This window comes from Apus apus, chromosome 6, assembly GCF_020740795.1.
Source record: "Apus apus isolate bApuApu2 chromosome 6, bApuApu2.pri.cur, whole genome shotgun sequence".
Taxonomy (NCBI): Eukaryota; Metazoa; Chordata; class Aves; order Apodiformes; family Apodidae; genus Apus; species Apus apus.
Genome location: NC_067287.1, coordinates 29,957,939 through 29,970,519, shown reverse-complemented (window position 1 = coordinate 29,970,519; position 12,581 = coordinate 29,957,939). Strand labels below are relative to the sequence as shown.

General features: G+C 38.7%; 1 protein-coding gene across 3 annotated transcripts in view; it reads right to left on the bottom strand.

The window, feature by feature from the left end:
• HECW2 (HECT, C2 and WW domain containing E3 ubiquitin protein ligase 2) overlaps nt 1–12,581 on the bottom strand; it is a 153,741-nt gene that overhangs the window by 39,415 nt on the left and 101,745 nt on the right. For all 3 annotated transcript variants that reach the window (XM_051622827.1, XM_051622829.1, XM_051622828.1), the window contains 7 exons: nt 10,194–10,294; nt 7,381–8,721; nt 6,585–6,680; nt 4,841–4,991; nt 4,368–4,471; nt 1,932–2,056; nt 274–459 (listed from right to left, as the gene is read on the bottom strand). In XM_051622827.1, coding sequence (XP_051478787.1) covers nt 274–459; nt 1,932–2,056; nt 4,368–4,471; nt 4,841–4,991; nt 6,585–6,680; nt 7,381–8,721; nt 10,194–10,294 — 2,104 coding nt within the window. The remainder of the gene's footprint in view (nt 1–273; nt 460–1,931; nt 2,057–4,367; nt 4,472–4,840; nt 4,992–6,584; nt 6,681–7,380; nt 8,722–10,193; nt 10,295–12,581) is intronic.

Below are 12,581 nucleotides of genomic sequence, written 5' to 3'. Positions count from 1 at the left end.
TTCCACTCAGCTGAGGTTGAAGGACAAAAAAAAAAAAAAGCCCTAAGGAAAAGCCAGACAGTTAAACAAAAGCTAATAAATCATTCAACAATAACTAAATACAATTCAGTAGATAATAATAATAAAGCAAGTTTATATCTAAATTAGCAGGATAGAAAGGATGTGCACCTTTTACATCTGGAGAACTATGTGCACTTCAGCTCTCGTTTAGAGAAACAGACACCACAATATCCAAGATGAAGCACTCAGAAGATGCACATGCATGGCAGTTACCTTGCCCTGATGGTCATGTTTCATCTCCCAGCCTCTTGGCAGCTCCAGCTGTTTGTTAGCAAACATGTTGAGGAAGCCCACCAGATCCCGGTTGTGCTGGTAGCGCTCAAAATGGTGGGTGTCCCGTCGGACTTTGGTGATCATGTGCTTCAAACACGTGTTATTTGTAAACATGCGGTAGGCACTCTGAAAAATAAACAACAAACACTTGAAAAAGGTAAAATGTCTTCCTACTACAAGAGACAACATTTCCACTGTAAATAAATAATCTAATAATCTATTAAGCCTTAACAATTATGTCCAACTAAATCACAACAGTATGAAAAAAATGGTCCTCTTTCTGAAGTTTGGGGTTAAGTGTTTGATGTTTCTTATTTTGCTTGAGATCGAGATAATTTCCTAATTGACTCACCTCAGCAAAGTGTGAAATATATTACAGGTTTTTTACCACGCTTGTCCCCAAAACTGTGATGAATCCTATAACATTAAAGTTGCTTTAAAACTAGAGAGTTCATAGATATTCTCAAATTTTTGTAATAATGAGTTAAATTCATCTGTAGAATACAGCAATAAGGTTTGTAAGGTTTCCTGCAGGACAGAGATACTTAAACTTGTAGAACCTACCACAAATTGACATGAACATTGTTTCCATCTATTCAGTTTTCCAAAATATCCTATCATTGCATGTCCATATGTAACTTATGTAATAAAATTAAATATAAGAGAGTAAAATGAGAACACTGAAGAACAGTGAAAACTTTAAACAGAAGGTGAGAATAAACAGTTAAAGTCCTTCCCTCCACAAAACCCCAGCCAACCAGACCCAGGTCTTTCTCTTGCCATGAGCAATAGACAGAGGCCAAGACATACACCCTCCCCTTTCATCATGCTGCTGTCTAAATCACTCTGTGCCCCTCAACCTCTACTACCTGGCCAGAGGTCTTCTCTCTGTCCTATTTCATATACTCAAGATAAAGCTAAGCAAGCTAAGCAGAATTATTCAGATACAGACATGTATACAATATATATGAAAAACAAACTAACACTGACCAGGAATTTAAAAACACTGAATTATTAACAAGTGTGCTTGCAGATAACAAATTATTCATTCCACTGCCTCATTTTACATGATACATCCCCTTACATAAAGGAAAAGAAACACTGAAAAAAACCTATATGAGAAGCACTGAAGAACAGGCAAAACAGGAAAGGAAAAACATATATTAAGATTCTTTTTTGTTCAGTGTGACCTGTAATATATTTTGATACAAACCAGACAATCTGGGGGAAACAAATCATCCCATAAGCAGCATAGGGATATTAAAAATAAGCATGATTTTAGTTTTCAGAATTGTCTCTCACCTGCTGCAAAGCACAGTAAGAAAGCTATTACTTCGATAAACAAATAAGTTTTGTATCATAAGAAAGATGAAGAATTGAATGAAAAATAAAAACTAGGAGCTATAATGCCAAATAGGACAAATCCAACAGCCTGCCAATTTCATGGAAGGATGATGAGTGTTTGAATCCACCCAACCTCCCTATGTACTATCAAAATCTTAGCATTAAACATTGAGCAATACCTTTGTACACAAGAGAACTGTATATATATAAGCACATATTTATAAAAGTCTTTCAGATGTAGACACTATACTCACAGGGTTAGAATGCAGCACTGTAAAGAACTCTGGGCTGATAAGGAATTTCACAGGGGGAGACTGGAGCAATAAAGTAAGTCTGGATCTGGAGGTAGAGTGAGGCAGCACATTCTCTCTTCGAAAATCTAAGAGCAAAGTGAATGACAAAGACTTCCAGTAACAATTGTTATCAAATATCACTGGAAACCACTGTACCAACCTGAACCATGCAAGCAAGACAAGCACCAGGTATGCAATTCTTTCTGATTTATTAAGTATTCTTCTCACAAGTGTACCTGAACTGCTTGTAACAACACTAAAATTCCTGAAAATATCAGTTTTAGTTTAACTTTTACTTACTGCTTTTGATGAAAAATAGTTTTTTTAACTCACATCCAATGATTTGTGTTAGCAAACATGTGCCTGTGCATAAGATGCAGGAAGGTCCCTGTGGCACATCTACATTGCTATACTATAGCTGTATGCAGACAAGTTATTTTTTACATGCTAACTAATGAACATTAACGTCATTATACACTTTTAAATGTTTCATTCCTCCTTTAAAAAAAAACAACAACAATACAACAATAAATCACTGCCATTAACACAGCCCTGATCCAGATACAGCATTTAAGCAGCTTAGGTAGCCAACAAACAGGTTGCCAAGGAAGTACCTACGAAATTTCAACTTTCTGTAAACATTTGGGTCTTCTCCTAGCAACTGTAGAAGTGCATTGATTGTTCAACATTATCAGGAACTGAAAATATATGAGTGGTATTTGCTATGATGTTAAAAGTGTTCCCCCAATTATCTTTGAAAACCAACAGGACATTTGAATGCATATTTTGGTGTAAATGAAAAATTGCCAACTCAGATTTGGTCTGCAGTGATTCTACACTGGGTCTGCAGTAATTTGTACATATGCCATCTTCTGCACTTCAAAGTTTCTTTCTTGTATATATTGCAGTATTTGCACACTTCCCTAACAAATGAACATTATTAATTAAAACACAGTTACCATGGGTATCAAAGAACCATAGGCCACTGGCAGAAAAAGGGGAAGAGAGGCAGTGAATGAGACTCTGAACTGAGTAAGAAGAAATTAAAAAGAGGAGGAAAAGAACAGAGTGAAATTCTAAATATGGGTGGGTAAATGTTATGGAAAAAAGAGACCGTGGGAACTAAAGACATTTGTTCTAAGCATTAGAGGAAAGCAGAAAATGGGAGGCTAATAAGTAAAAGTAAACAAAAAAGGATTTTTAGAGGCACTTCTTGAACAATAAGCCCCAAGTCCTCCCTCATGAGGCACGTCTATGGAGCCACAGCAATGTCGCATAAAGATCCCTGAAGCTACGCCTGAACTCTTGGCCTGGGAGTGTCTTCCAGGCATGCAGTGCAGTTGCATGTCAACTCTATAATGGTACAAAACTTGGGTGTACAACAGTCATTTCACAAACCCTGGGCAATGCTGTGGCACACTGCAGATAAGTCCCCTGTCATAATCTGAGTAATCTGGAATGTGTCACCAGGTGGGTTTTTCTTGCAGTTTAGAGGGTTATTAATTTGATTTATGAAAAGCTCATTCAGATGAACTTGCTTTAAACTGATTTGTTTACAGCACAACAAATCACCTAGCTGCACATGTGCATAGGTAGAAAAGGAAAAAGCTAAGGCAGAAGAAAAAATATATAAAGGGAGTACTTGTCTAAATCACAACTTATACAAAGACACGAAACTCAAGAAACAGTGGCATCAATTGAGTGTTAGTTTTCTGAATCTCTTGAGTACAGCAGCCATAGCTTTATTTAATGTTCTAAAATATTCCTCAGCAGCTGCAGACCAACTGAAGACAATTCTGAATAGCCCAAAAAAATAACTGGAGACCTAAAATCACAAGCCATGAGGAAAGACTAGGAAGCACGGGATTTAACAATACATTATAAAAGAAACTGTATGAGTAGATAGTCTAAAAAAGTAACAGAATATCCATCATTTGGAGATGTTGTAAGAACACATGAGATAGCATTTGCCAATTATGCATTAGGTACAGCTCATCCTATCTATCATCAGCACAGAGACTAAGCCAATGGCTGCCCGAAGTCCTTTCTAGTCCTATACTCTACCACTTAAAAATGCAGCAGCAGATTCAAAATATCTGTAACCCAGATCACACAATTTTACACTTCTTGATTGCAAGTGCCCTACCTATATTTTTACCCAGTCAGGTACTGCCAGATAAATACTCTGAATCTTTAATTCATCTCTTCAGCATATTGAACAGGCTAACCCAAAATCTTCAAGAACTAGACAGCAATGAAAACAAATGGTTTCCTTCTCAACTAGACTTTCAGGGGCAGAAGTTAGGTTCTGCCTTATGTCACTCTCATTGAATCATCTATGACATAAATGCTCCTTTTAGAGAGGGAGGAATAAAAGAAGTATCTGTATTTAATAACCTGCATTAGAATGGTGAAAGTCAGTTTCCTCTCCAGCTCCATCCACAGCATTTGTATGCTCTTCAGGCCTGTCGTTAGTCATTGTTCTTCGGATGCTCTGGTACCTAGGGTTAGAAAACTGGACTTCATATATAGTATATGGTAACTGTGATCCAGTTACAGCTCCAAGGGACCTTGTCTGTCTTTTCTGCCAGGTAGGTTAATATACCCTGACCTCTAATTTGTGCATTAGTAGCCTTTTGAACTTCTGAAAATGATTATCAGATTATTTTTTTTTAAAGCCACATAGCTTATGAACACAGGTGGAATACAGAAGCTCTAGAAGCCCACATGCAAATTAAAAAAGGCACATAAAAATAAATACATATGGCCAGCTGCAGTGGCAACTGTGACTCTGTCTTCATACTCAGCCTTACAATGGTGAATGCAGTTTTGCAAGCACACAGTTGACAAACAACGATGGTAATTCTTACCGGCGATTCAGCTGTTCCATTTGCTGTATGGAATTTGACCTCTGGAGAATCTGTGGGGCTGGGGGGGCTGTGGGTCTCTGCCATGTTGTTGTCCTGTTCACGTGGTCCACATAAAAAATTCGTCCATGGCTGTCTATTCGAGCCTCCCAGTCTAAGCAGCAATAAAAGACTGTGAACTAGAGAGGGCTTATGGTTTATTTTTTTATTTTAGCTCTGTCACTTTTGTAACAGAATCTGTTTTTCTAAGTTTCTGTTTCTCCTTTACAGGATAAATTCAGCACAGAACTTTCTTACTGAAGGACTCAGAGACATGGCTTTTCCCTATTTTATCCCATAAATGAAGTTCCCCACTATCCCCATATCTAGTCATTTGTATTCCTTGGTCTATTCTATTTCCCACTAACCAGTAACTGTCCCATACAAAAAATAATCAGGATACTAAGTCTAATTCTCTTGGACTGAAGTAATTAAAGAACCAACCTCTGAGGCTTATTACAGTAAAAAAGACCAATGTATAAGAAGCAAAAACCTCACAAAGCTTGACACCTGTCATTGTTTTTCCCCACCTAATCGTCATATTAATAAAATAGATGCTAGTGCTCCTGCCGGGTTCACATGTACCTATGTTAAAATTCAGCAGACTTTCCAGAAAAGATGGACAACTATAACAATCAAACTCCTTCATATACTACATGTATGTTCCAGAATTGCTGATCCTGCAAATACCACAGCAAATTCCACTTCTTCTGCAAGCAGTAACTATAATGCTGTTCCCTGGTTTTACAACACATGCTACAGATAATGTTGGAAGTCTAGCCCATGGACACAGATCAGGAGAACAGAGATGAAGGTGCTGGGATCTTCTCCAACCACATCCAGCTTCTCAGTGCTCAGCAGAAACCAGGTGCATCACAACACCTAGGCTTTAGTTCCTAAGCTTTTTTGGGTCAGAAACACTGTCCACCTAATAACTGGTTATAAAATAAGCAAGATACCAAGACACAAATAATGGCTGGGGGCCACTTAATTAAAAAAAAAATAAGATATTTCATATTCAGAAACAGATGTGCCTGATTCTTAGGCACTAGCAACTGCAGAAAATGTGCAAACAATTTAGCAAGTCAGTTGAAAAACAGTATTTGCTATTCAAAATATAAGACGTTTGAAAGTTATTTAAAAAAATAATTCATGTATATCTCAAAAAAGCAAATAGAAATATATCAACATTCTCTAAAAAATGTTTCCATTTTTTAAATAGAAAAAATATTCATAGTCTTCACACTGCCTCAAAAAACGCAAGGAAAACACAGACACCTTTCACATAACCTGCAGAGATCAAAGATGTTACATATTTCTTTGTAAATCATCACCATACATGAAGAATTCAGAGATTTCAGAGTGCTTGACATCTCTCCCTGCAAGTGCCTCAGGTAAGTGATCACCTCATCCCCGTACCCATGTGCACTGCATACAGAAAAGGCAACTCTTACTTCTTACTTCTCTGCAAATGTCATTTAGCAAGTCTATAAAAACCAGGTACAACTACCTGGACACATCCCAATAGTCTGCAGACTGAGCACGATGCCTTTTACAAAACAGCGCTAGACTTAAACAACATCACTCCTCACTTTAAACTTCTCAGCTGTTCATCCTCAGTTCTCACACTTAAAAAAATAAATGTAATGAGATCTCTGTAATGAGCTCCAAACAGTCTATCCCCCAATTAAAGTAGGAAGATACTCACTTGGTGGTAGAGCCTCATCCACTCTCTGGTACCGGCTAACATCCTGACGTACGGAAGGCAGCGACCTCAAGGGTTGATGGCCATTGGCTTGAGAACCTGCAATCAAAATGCCCACAAATTATTTTTTCAGTCAATGTGGAGAAGCCATGGAGTTGCTTCTGAAGTGAATAAGCCATGCTAAAGCTTCTGCGGGATGGTGGTATTTTAGGATATATCCAATAGCCATCTACTTTCTAGAGCAAAACGAGATACGTCTGCAGTTCTGGGTAAGTGGTTTCTGTGGGATGCACTGGAGTCCTGGTCCTGAAAATGTCACCTCTTGAGATGTGCCACAACCAGCAGGATCCAAGGCACAGAAACAACAGCGTGTGCCAGAGTCACATCCCAGCAAAGGACAGGGACAAAGCTCCATGTGGCCACTGCCGAGATTTACTGTAAGAGTGGAAGGTGAAACTGTCCATTGACCTTGCTCACGGCAGCCACACTGATCTGCAAAACACAGCTCAGCCTGATACCTAATAAAAAGACACCCAAATGTCTAGAAAGTTATCTAAACTAACATGTTAGTATTTTTTGTTGCATCAAAACCCGCAAGAGTCTCTTGAAGAAGGGAATAAATCTCAAAGGAACGAAAAAAACAAAAACAAACAAACAAAAAAAAACCACAAAAAAAAAAAACAATTGAAAGATAATGAAATTGAGAAATTAAGATCTTTATTTTCAGATGTTAATTTAAAACATAATTTTTATTGGCTGCAGAAAGGTCACTTCAGAAAGTGCCTCCTGCAATTCTTACCTCCAGAAGCTCCTTCAACCTGTGCTGCAGCACCCTCACAAGCTGCTTGGGCTCCTTCAGTTTCTTCTTCCAGAGACTGGCTATTGGCAGCTGCTGCCTGCAGGCTTCTTCTCCTCTGCCAGATTTCTTCTGATTCCTCTTGGTCTTGCAGTTCACCCGCCTCAGCCTCCTGTCCTTCCTCCTGAGGTAACTGGACCGCAGGTAGAGAACCAGAAGTACTTGCAGAGTCCTGTGTTTCAGCACCCAGCTCAATTCTAGCCCCATCGCTGGCACAAGGTCTGTCTTCCTCCTCCTGAGAAGAAAAGGCTGGAGTCTCAGGAAACCTGGCACTTTCAAAAGAAGAACACCTCATTTCAACTGAGGAACGCCGCACAGTCGTGCTCTCGTTGCAAGAGCTGTCTGCCCCTTCCACATCACTCTCCCCTTCTGGGCGGGTACTAGCCTCACTGACACTTTCTGTGCGAGCAGGGTCACTCTGCTCAGTTTCTGATGACAACTGGGAAGGTTCAGACCCTTGATCAATGGATTCTGTTTCACTAACACCCCTTCTGCTCCCAGCAGCAGCATTGGCAGCTCCTGCGTCTGCACTACTAGGAGGCTGCTCTACCTCTGGAGCAGCGCACGACTCGCTGCCAGGCTGGTCTGCTGGTTCTTCACTTTGAGAACCTTGTGGGCTTTCACCTTCTGCTAACTGTGATGGTGGAAGCTCTGGGAGAGTCTCTTGCTGGTCATCAGTTGATGGCAAAGGAGCCTCAGTGGCTGAAATTATTTCATTCTCTGCAGGCCCTTGCGTTACCTGATCTGATGAGTAACTTAAACTATTTCTTTCAACATTTCTTGTAGCACCATTAAGCATTACTAAACCACCATCATCTTCCAAGGAAGATGGAAAACCCAGTTCTTGATGTAGCTCATGCTCCTCTTCATCTGAGTCAATGTGAAGCATAGCATTAAGTCTTGTGTCAGTAGGGAAGCTACTCCTCAGTTTGGGGGAGGCTCCACGTGGACGCTCACCACAGGCAGATGTCCCAGGTCTGGGATGATTACTGTGTTCTATTGCATCCAGATAGTCATTTAATGAGTCCTGGCGACCTCTGATAGGTGATGATCTTGAAGTACCAGAGGTCAACTCATCCTGATCTGTTTCCAGAGTTGTACTAGTCCTTAAAGGGTGTCTCAGGATTGCTTCTCCAGAAGAATCCTCGAGGACTGGACCATTGGAACACACTGTGGATGTATCATGATGTCCTGTTGGCATATCCTCATCATCAGAGGGGCTCCCCAAGTCTCCATTTACAGAGTTCACTCCGAGCAAAGTGCCAACTGTTTCTGGTGAAGCATCTGCAGAGACACAGACTGAATGTGAAACACAGTGCAGCAAGAGAGTCTATTCTACCTTGTCTGCATCACACAAGTGATAAAAAAGCACACATCTTTCAGTGTTTGTTTCCTTATTTCAATCAAGACAGCTAAGGGAAGAAAATACAATTAGAACAATAGAGGCATACACAGTGTTGTAACAGCTATGACAGAATTTTCTCAGTATCAATCTATATTATTTTGTAGGATATAGGAAATATAATCAGTGTGAAGTATGACTCTAAAAGACTCCCATTTCAAAAGACAGTGCACTGTCAAGCATCTTGCCTAACTGTCAGTAAAACCAGCCTCAAAACCAAGGAACCACCTTTCTGCAGCATATCTCATGTATCCAAAAGTAGGATTTACACAAGGCCAGTCACTGGCACCAGTTGTCACAACATTCTTAGCAGCAAATCAGCATCTGAGATCACATGAAGAATCACAAATTGTGTACAGATATCCACTTATATACACAACATTTGAGTTAATTTATAGGACTTTTCCACTGTAAAGAAAAGTAGTCTACCTAAGAAAAGCTTATGAGATGTTAGGCATGTTATGGTAATGTAGATAAATTGGAAATGAAAATAAGCCATCTCATTTGAGAGGTAAGATGGTAACTTCTCACATAGGAATAAAACAGGCACAGAGTTGAATAAATCAGGTGTGTCTGTGAACATATGCAAAATCTTAACAGTGATGTCTGTGAACTAGAGAGCCTGGCAACAAACAGGACTGAAGACAAGCATTTTTTTCAAATGGTGACAGAAAAAGTAGTAACAACATACAGGACTACACGGCTACAAGAAAGGCAAAAAGGTTCTATCAAGTTAAAAAAATCTGTAATATTTCTCACTATCAAAAGGTCTAGCTAATAAAAGAAAATCTAAGATTACAAGCATGTAAATAAGTAGCCACGTGTGATGTGATAAGCATATAACTGTACCAGCCATGTTCTGCTAGCAGCCCTAAGAACAGGAAAAAAGGGAAAGAAAATTGCCAAACGGAAGCACGTACGCTCATACCCATAACAAGCACTTTTAGCTCTAAAAAGGACAAAGTCCTGTAAAAGAGAGACAGGACAGTGTGACCTGCATGTACCCTAGCAGGGCACAAGTGGGATCTTACCTGCGGTTGCTTATCTTAGCTAAAGGTGTTACAGAGTGAAGAGAAACAATGAATTTGATTAACCAATCTAGCCCATAAAATGAGACTCATAAGCAAATTAATTTTAAATCTACCTAACAAAAGACAAACACTATGGTAAGTATTGGTGTTTCAGAATTATCATCTTCTAAACAGTACTTGACATATCTAAACTTTGAATCCCGATAGAAAAATCTATTATAAAAGCACTTTACACAGTGAGAAAGTAAATGATCACTGAAAATACTAAAAACAGAAATACACAGAACTCTCTCCATACAACTATCTGGAGGTAAGATTCTCACCTTCATGAACAGAAGATGTGATTTCCACTTTGAATTGGAGATACCCACTTACATGATCAGCTGGGAGCCTTCTTCCGAGATTATAGCTGAGAACTTGGTCTCTGCAAAAACGATTATATTGGGGGTTTTTTTACTTATTAACTGCTTTTATTTTTTCAGTATTTTGTATCAGAGGCTCTTATCTGATGAGTCAGCATGGCAGAATGTCATTTCTATTAGAATCATAAAATCAGCCACATACTCTGGCTCATACAGAAAAGCACAAACAATAATGGCATAAAAAACTTCTAGGTAACACATAAAACAGTCCAACAAACTACTTTTGATAGTTTCTGAATACAGGTTGAGTCCCAGAAATTCTTGTACGTCCCTAAATCTCTTCATAAGTCCTAAAGAAATCAAACTGCCAAGGATGATCTTACCCCTCAACTCTTCCTTCCTCCAACTGAAAAAATCTATTTTATCATTAACAAAACCTTTCATTTCTTAAACCCTTCTGCCCCCGTGTGGTTTTTTACTATAGACAAAATTCCTAGTTATTTTCTTCACATTTTACATCTCATTCAATAAAACACTTCTGCATTCTTATTTAGAAAAGTTATTCATGTTCAGATTTAACTTCAAATACGTTCTTAAGGGTCACTGAATTCAGTCAGGCTCAGATTTGATTAAGCACTTGTGTCAGCTTCAGACTTAGGATCAGAACCTAGGCTATCCATTCTTATTAAGCACAGCCAGAACCCCCAGCCCATCTCAGCACAGCTGGGGCAGCTGAAGAGAGACGAGTGGGCTGCTGATGATTTTAATAGGAAATTATTGCTTTTTATGCAACTAAATTTATACTGGTATAAACACCTCCCCCTCACTGGGAGCAATAGTATTGCAGTATGAGTGACAGACTTAAGCAAATGTGAGATAATTACTGAATAAGCTGCAGCAACTTGCAACCACACATGAGCTTTTTAGCAAAAGAAGTCCTGAGTGGACAACATGAGGCAAAGCAGCCTGTCCACCTTGCTCTATGGGCAGCAGTCCATCAAACTATTATAGCAGTGTCTCTGGGATCTGTCACAGGTTCATTGCTCTGTACTCCAATTACAGTTCTCAGAAGATTGCCATTTGGGATTTCCACAGTTTTTACATAAGGTTTGTATTACTCAGGCTATTTGAGACTACAGAAAGCCATTACATTAATAAAGTCTGCTCTCTATTCAGCTGAATCAATACTAGTTGACTCTCAAGCTGATTTATCATATTTTCCATTAATCTTAAAGCCACTTGGCCATTTTGTTACTCAAACTTGTAAGCTATTCTGACAGCTAAAAGCCAGGCAGAATTTTAGTGCAGTCTGTCTGAAAACAGCTGGTTCTGGACTTTACCTTTTCATTCATTAATATTGATCATTAATACAGGGAAGAGCAAGTTAAGCATATGGTGTACTCTAAGCCCTTGGACTTCATTAATGTAATTTTCCAAATTTACGTGTCAACCCAGTAGAGGATTTTAATTGTCCTTGACATCATCAAAATTAAAAAGAAAGTGAAAATGTTTTGCTTGCTTCACAAAAACACTATAAAAGAGAATCAGCAGTTTGATTATACATTTGTTACATGCCTACTTCATGTCTGTATTAACCACTCCTTTCCTTTGAAAAGCTTCTGGTGTAATGTTGTCTTTACAATGTCTAGGAAAAAGGCACTGACATCTGACTGGCATGCAAAAACTATGAAAGGACAAATAAATTTCAGATGAAGAGGCAAAAATATCTACAAGACTGATTTAGTGTCAGTTCTAACAGCAGTACAGCAAAACCAAACTGAATCCTTACCTATATTCTTGCCACGTATCTTATAATACCGCCCTTCCTATCCTAAGAAGATTTGATATATCAAATACACAGAACTGAAGTACAGAGAACAGGGGAAATCCCTTCCAGAACACCAGTTTGAAAAAACATAGACACAAACTGATGAACACAGCAAATGGGTCATTTACAGACTTCAAAGCCTAGGAATCTGACAACAGAAACACACTTTGGGGTTTAGCATGGAAACGAACACCTTGAACTAGGTGTTGAAACCAGTTTGTATCCTGGTGCTATCTCTGAGTGTCTAACAGTACGCAAACATATTAGAAAAAGCTGCTTGCTCAACTTATCACAATTTGTTGAAACTTAGAGATGAAGGATTTCACCTGAACTGTTCTTATATATCACTACCAAAAAAACTCCCCAAACAGCCAGCTTTAATTTTTTATATCATTTTTGTATTAGAAGACAATCAAATTTTAAGCTACTCTTACAATCTTATTTTGACTTTACTTACTGATGTAACCACCACTTTAGAAACTTAAAGCTGAAAACTGTTTTCAAATCAAACTTTATTTTCT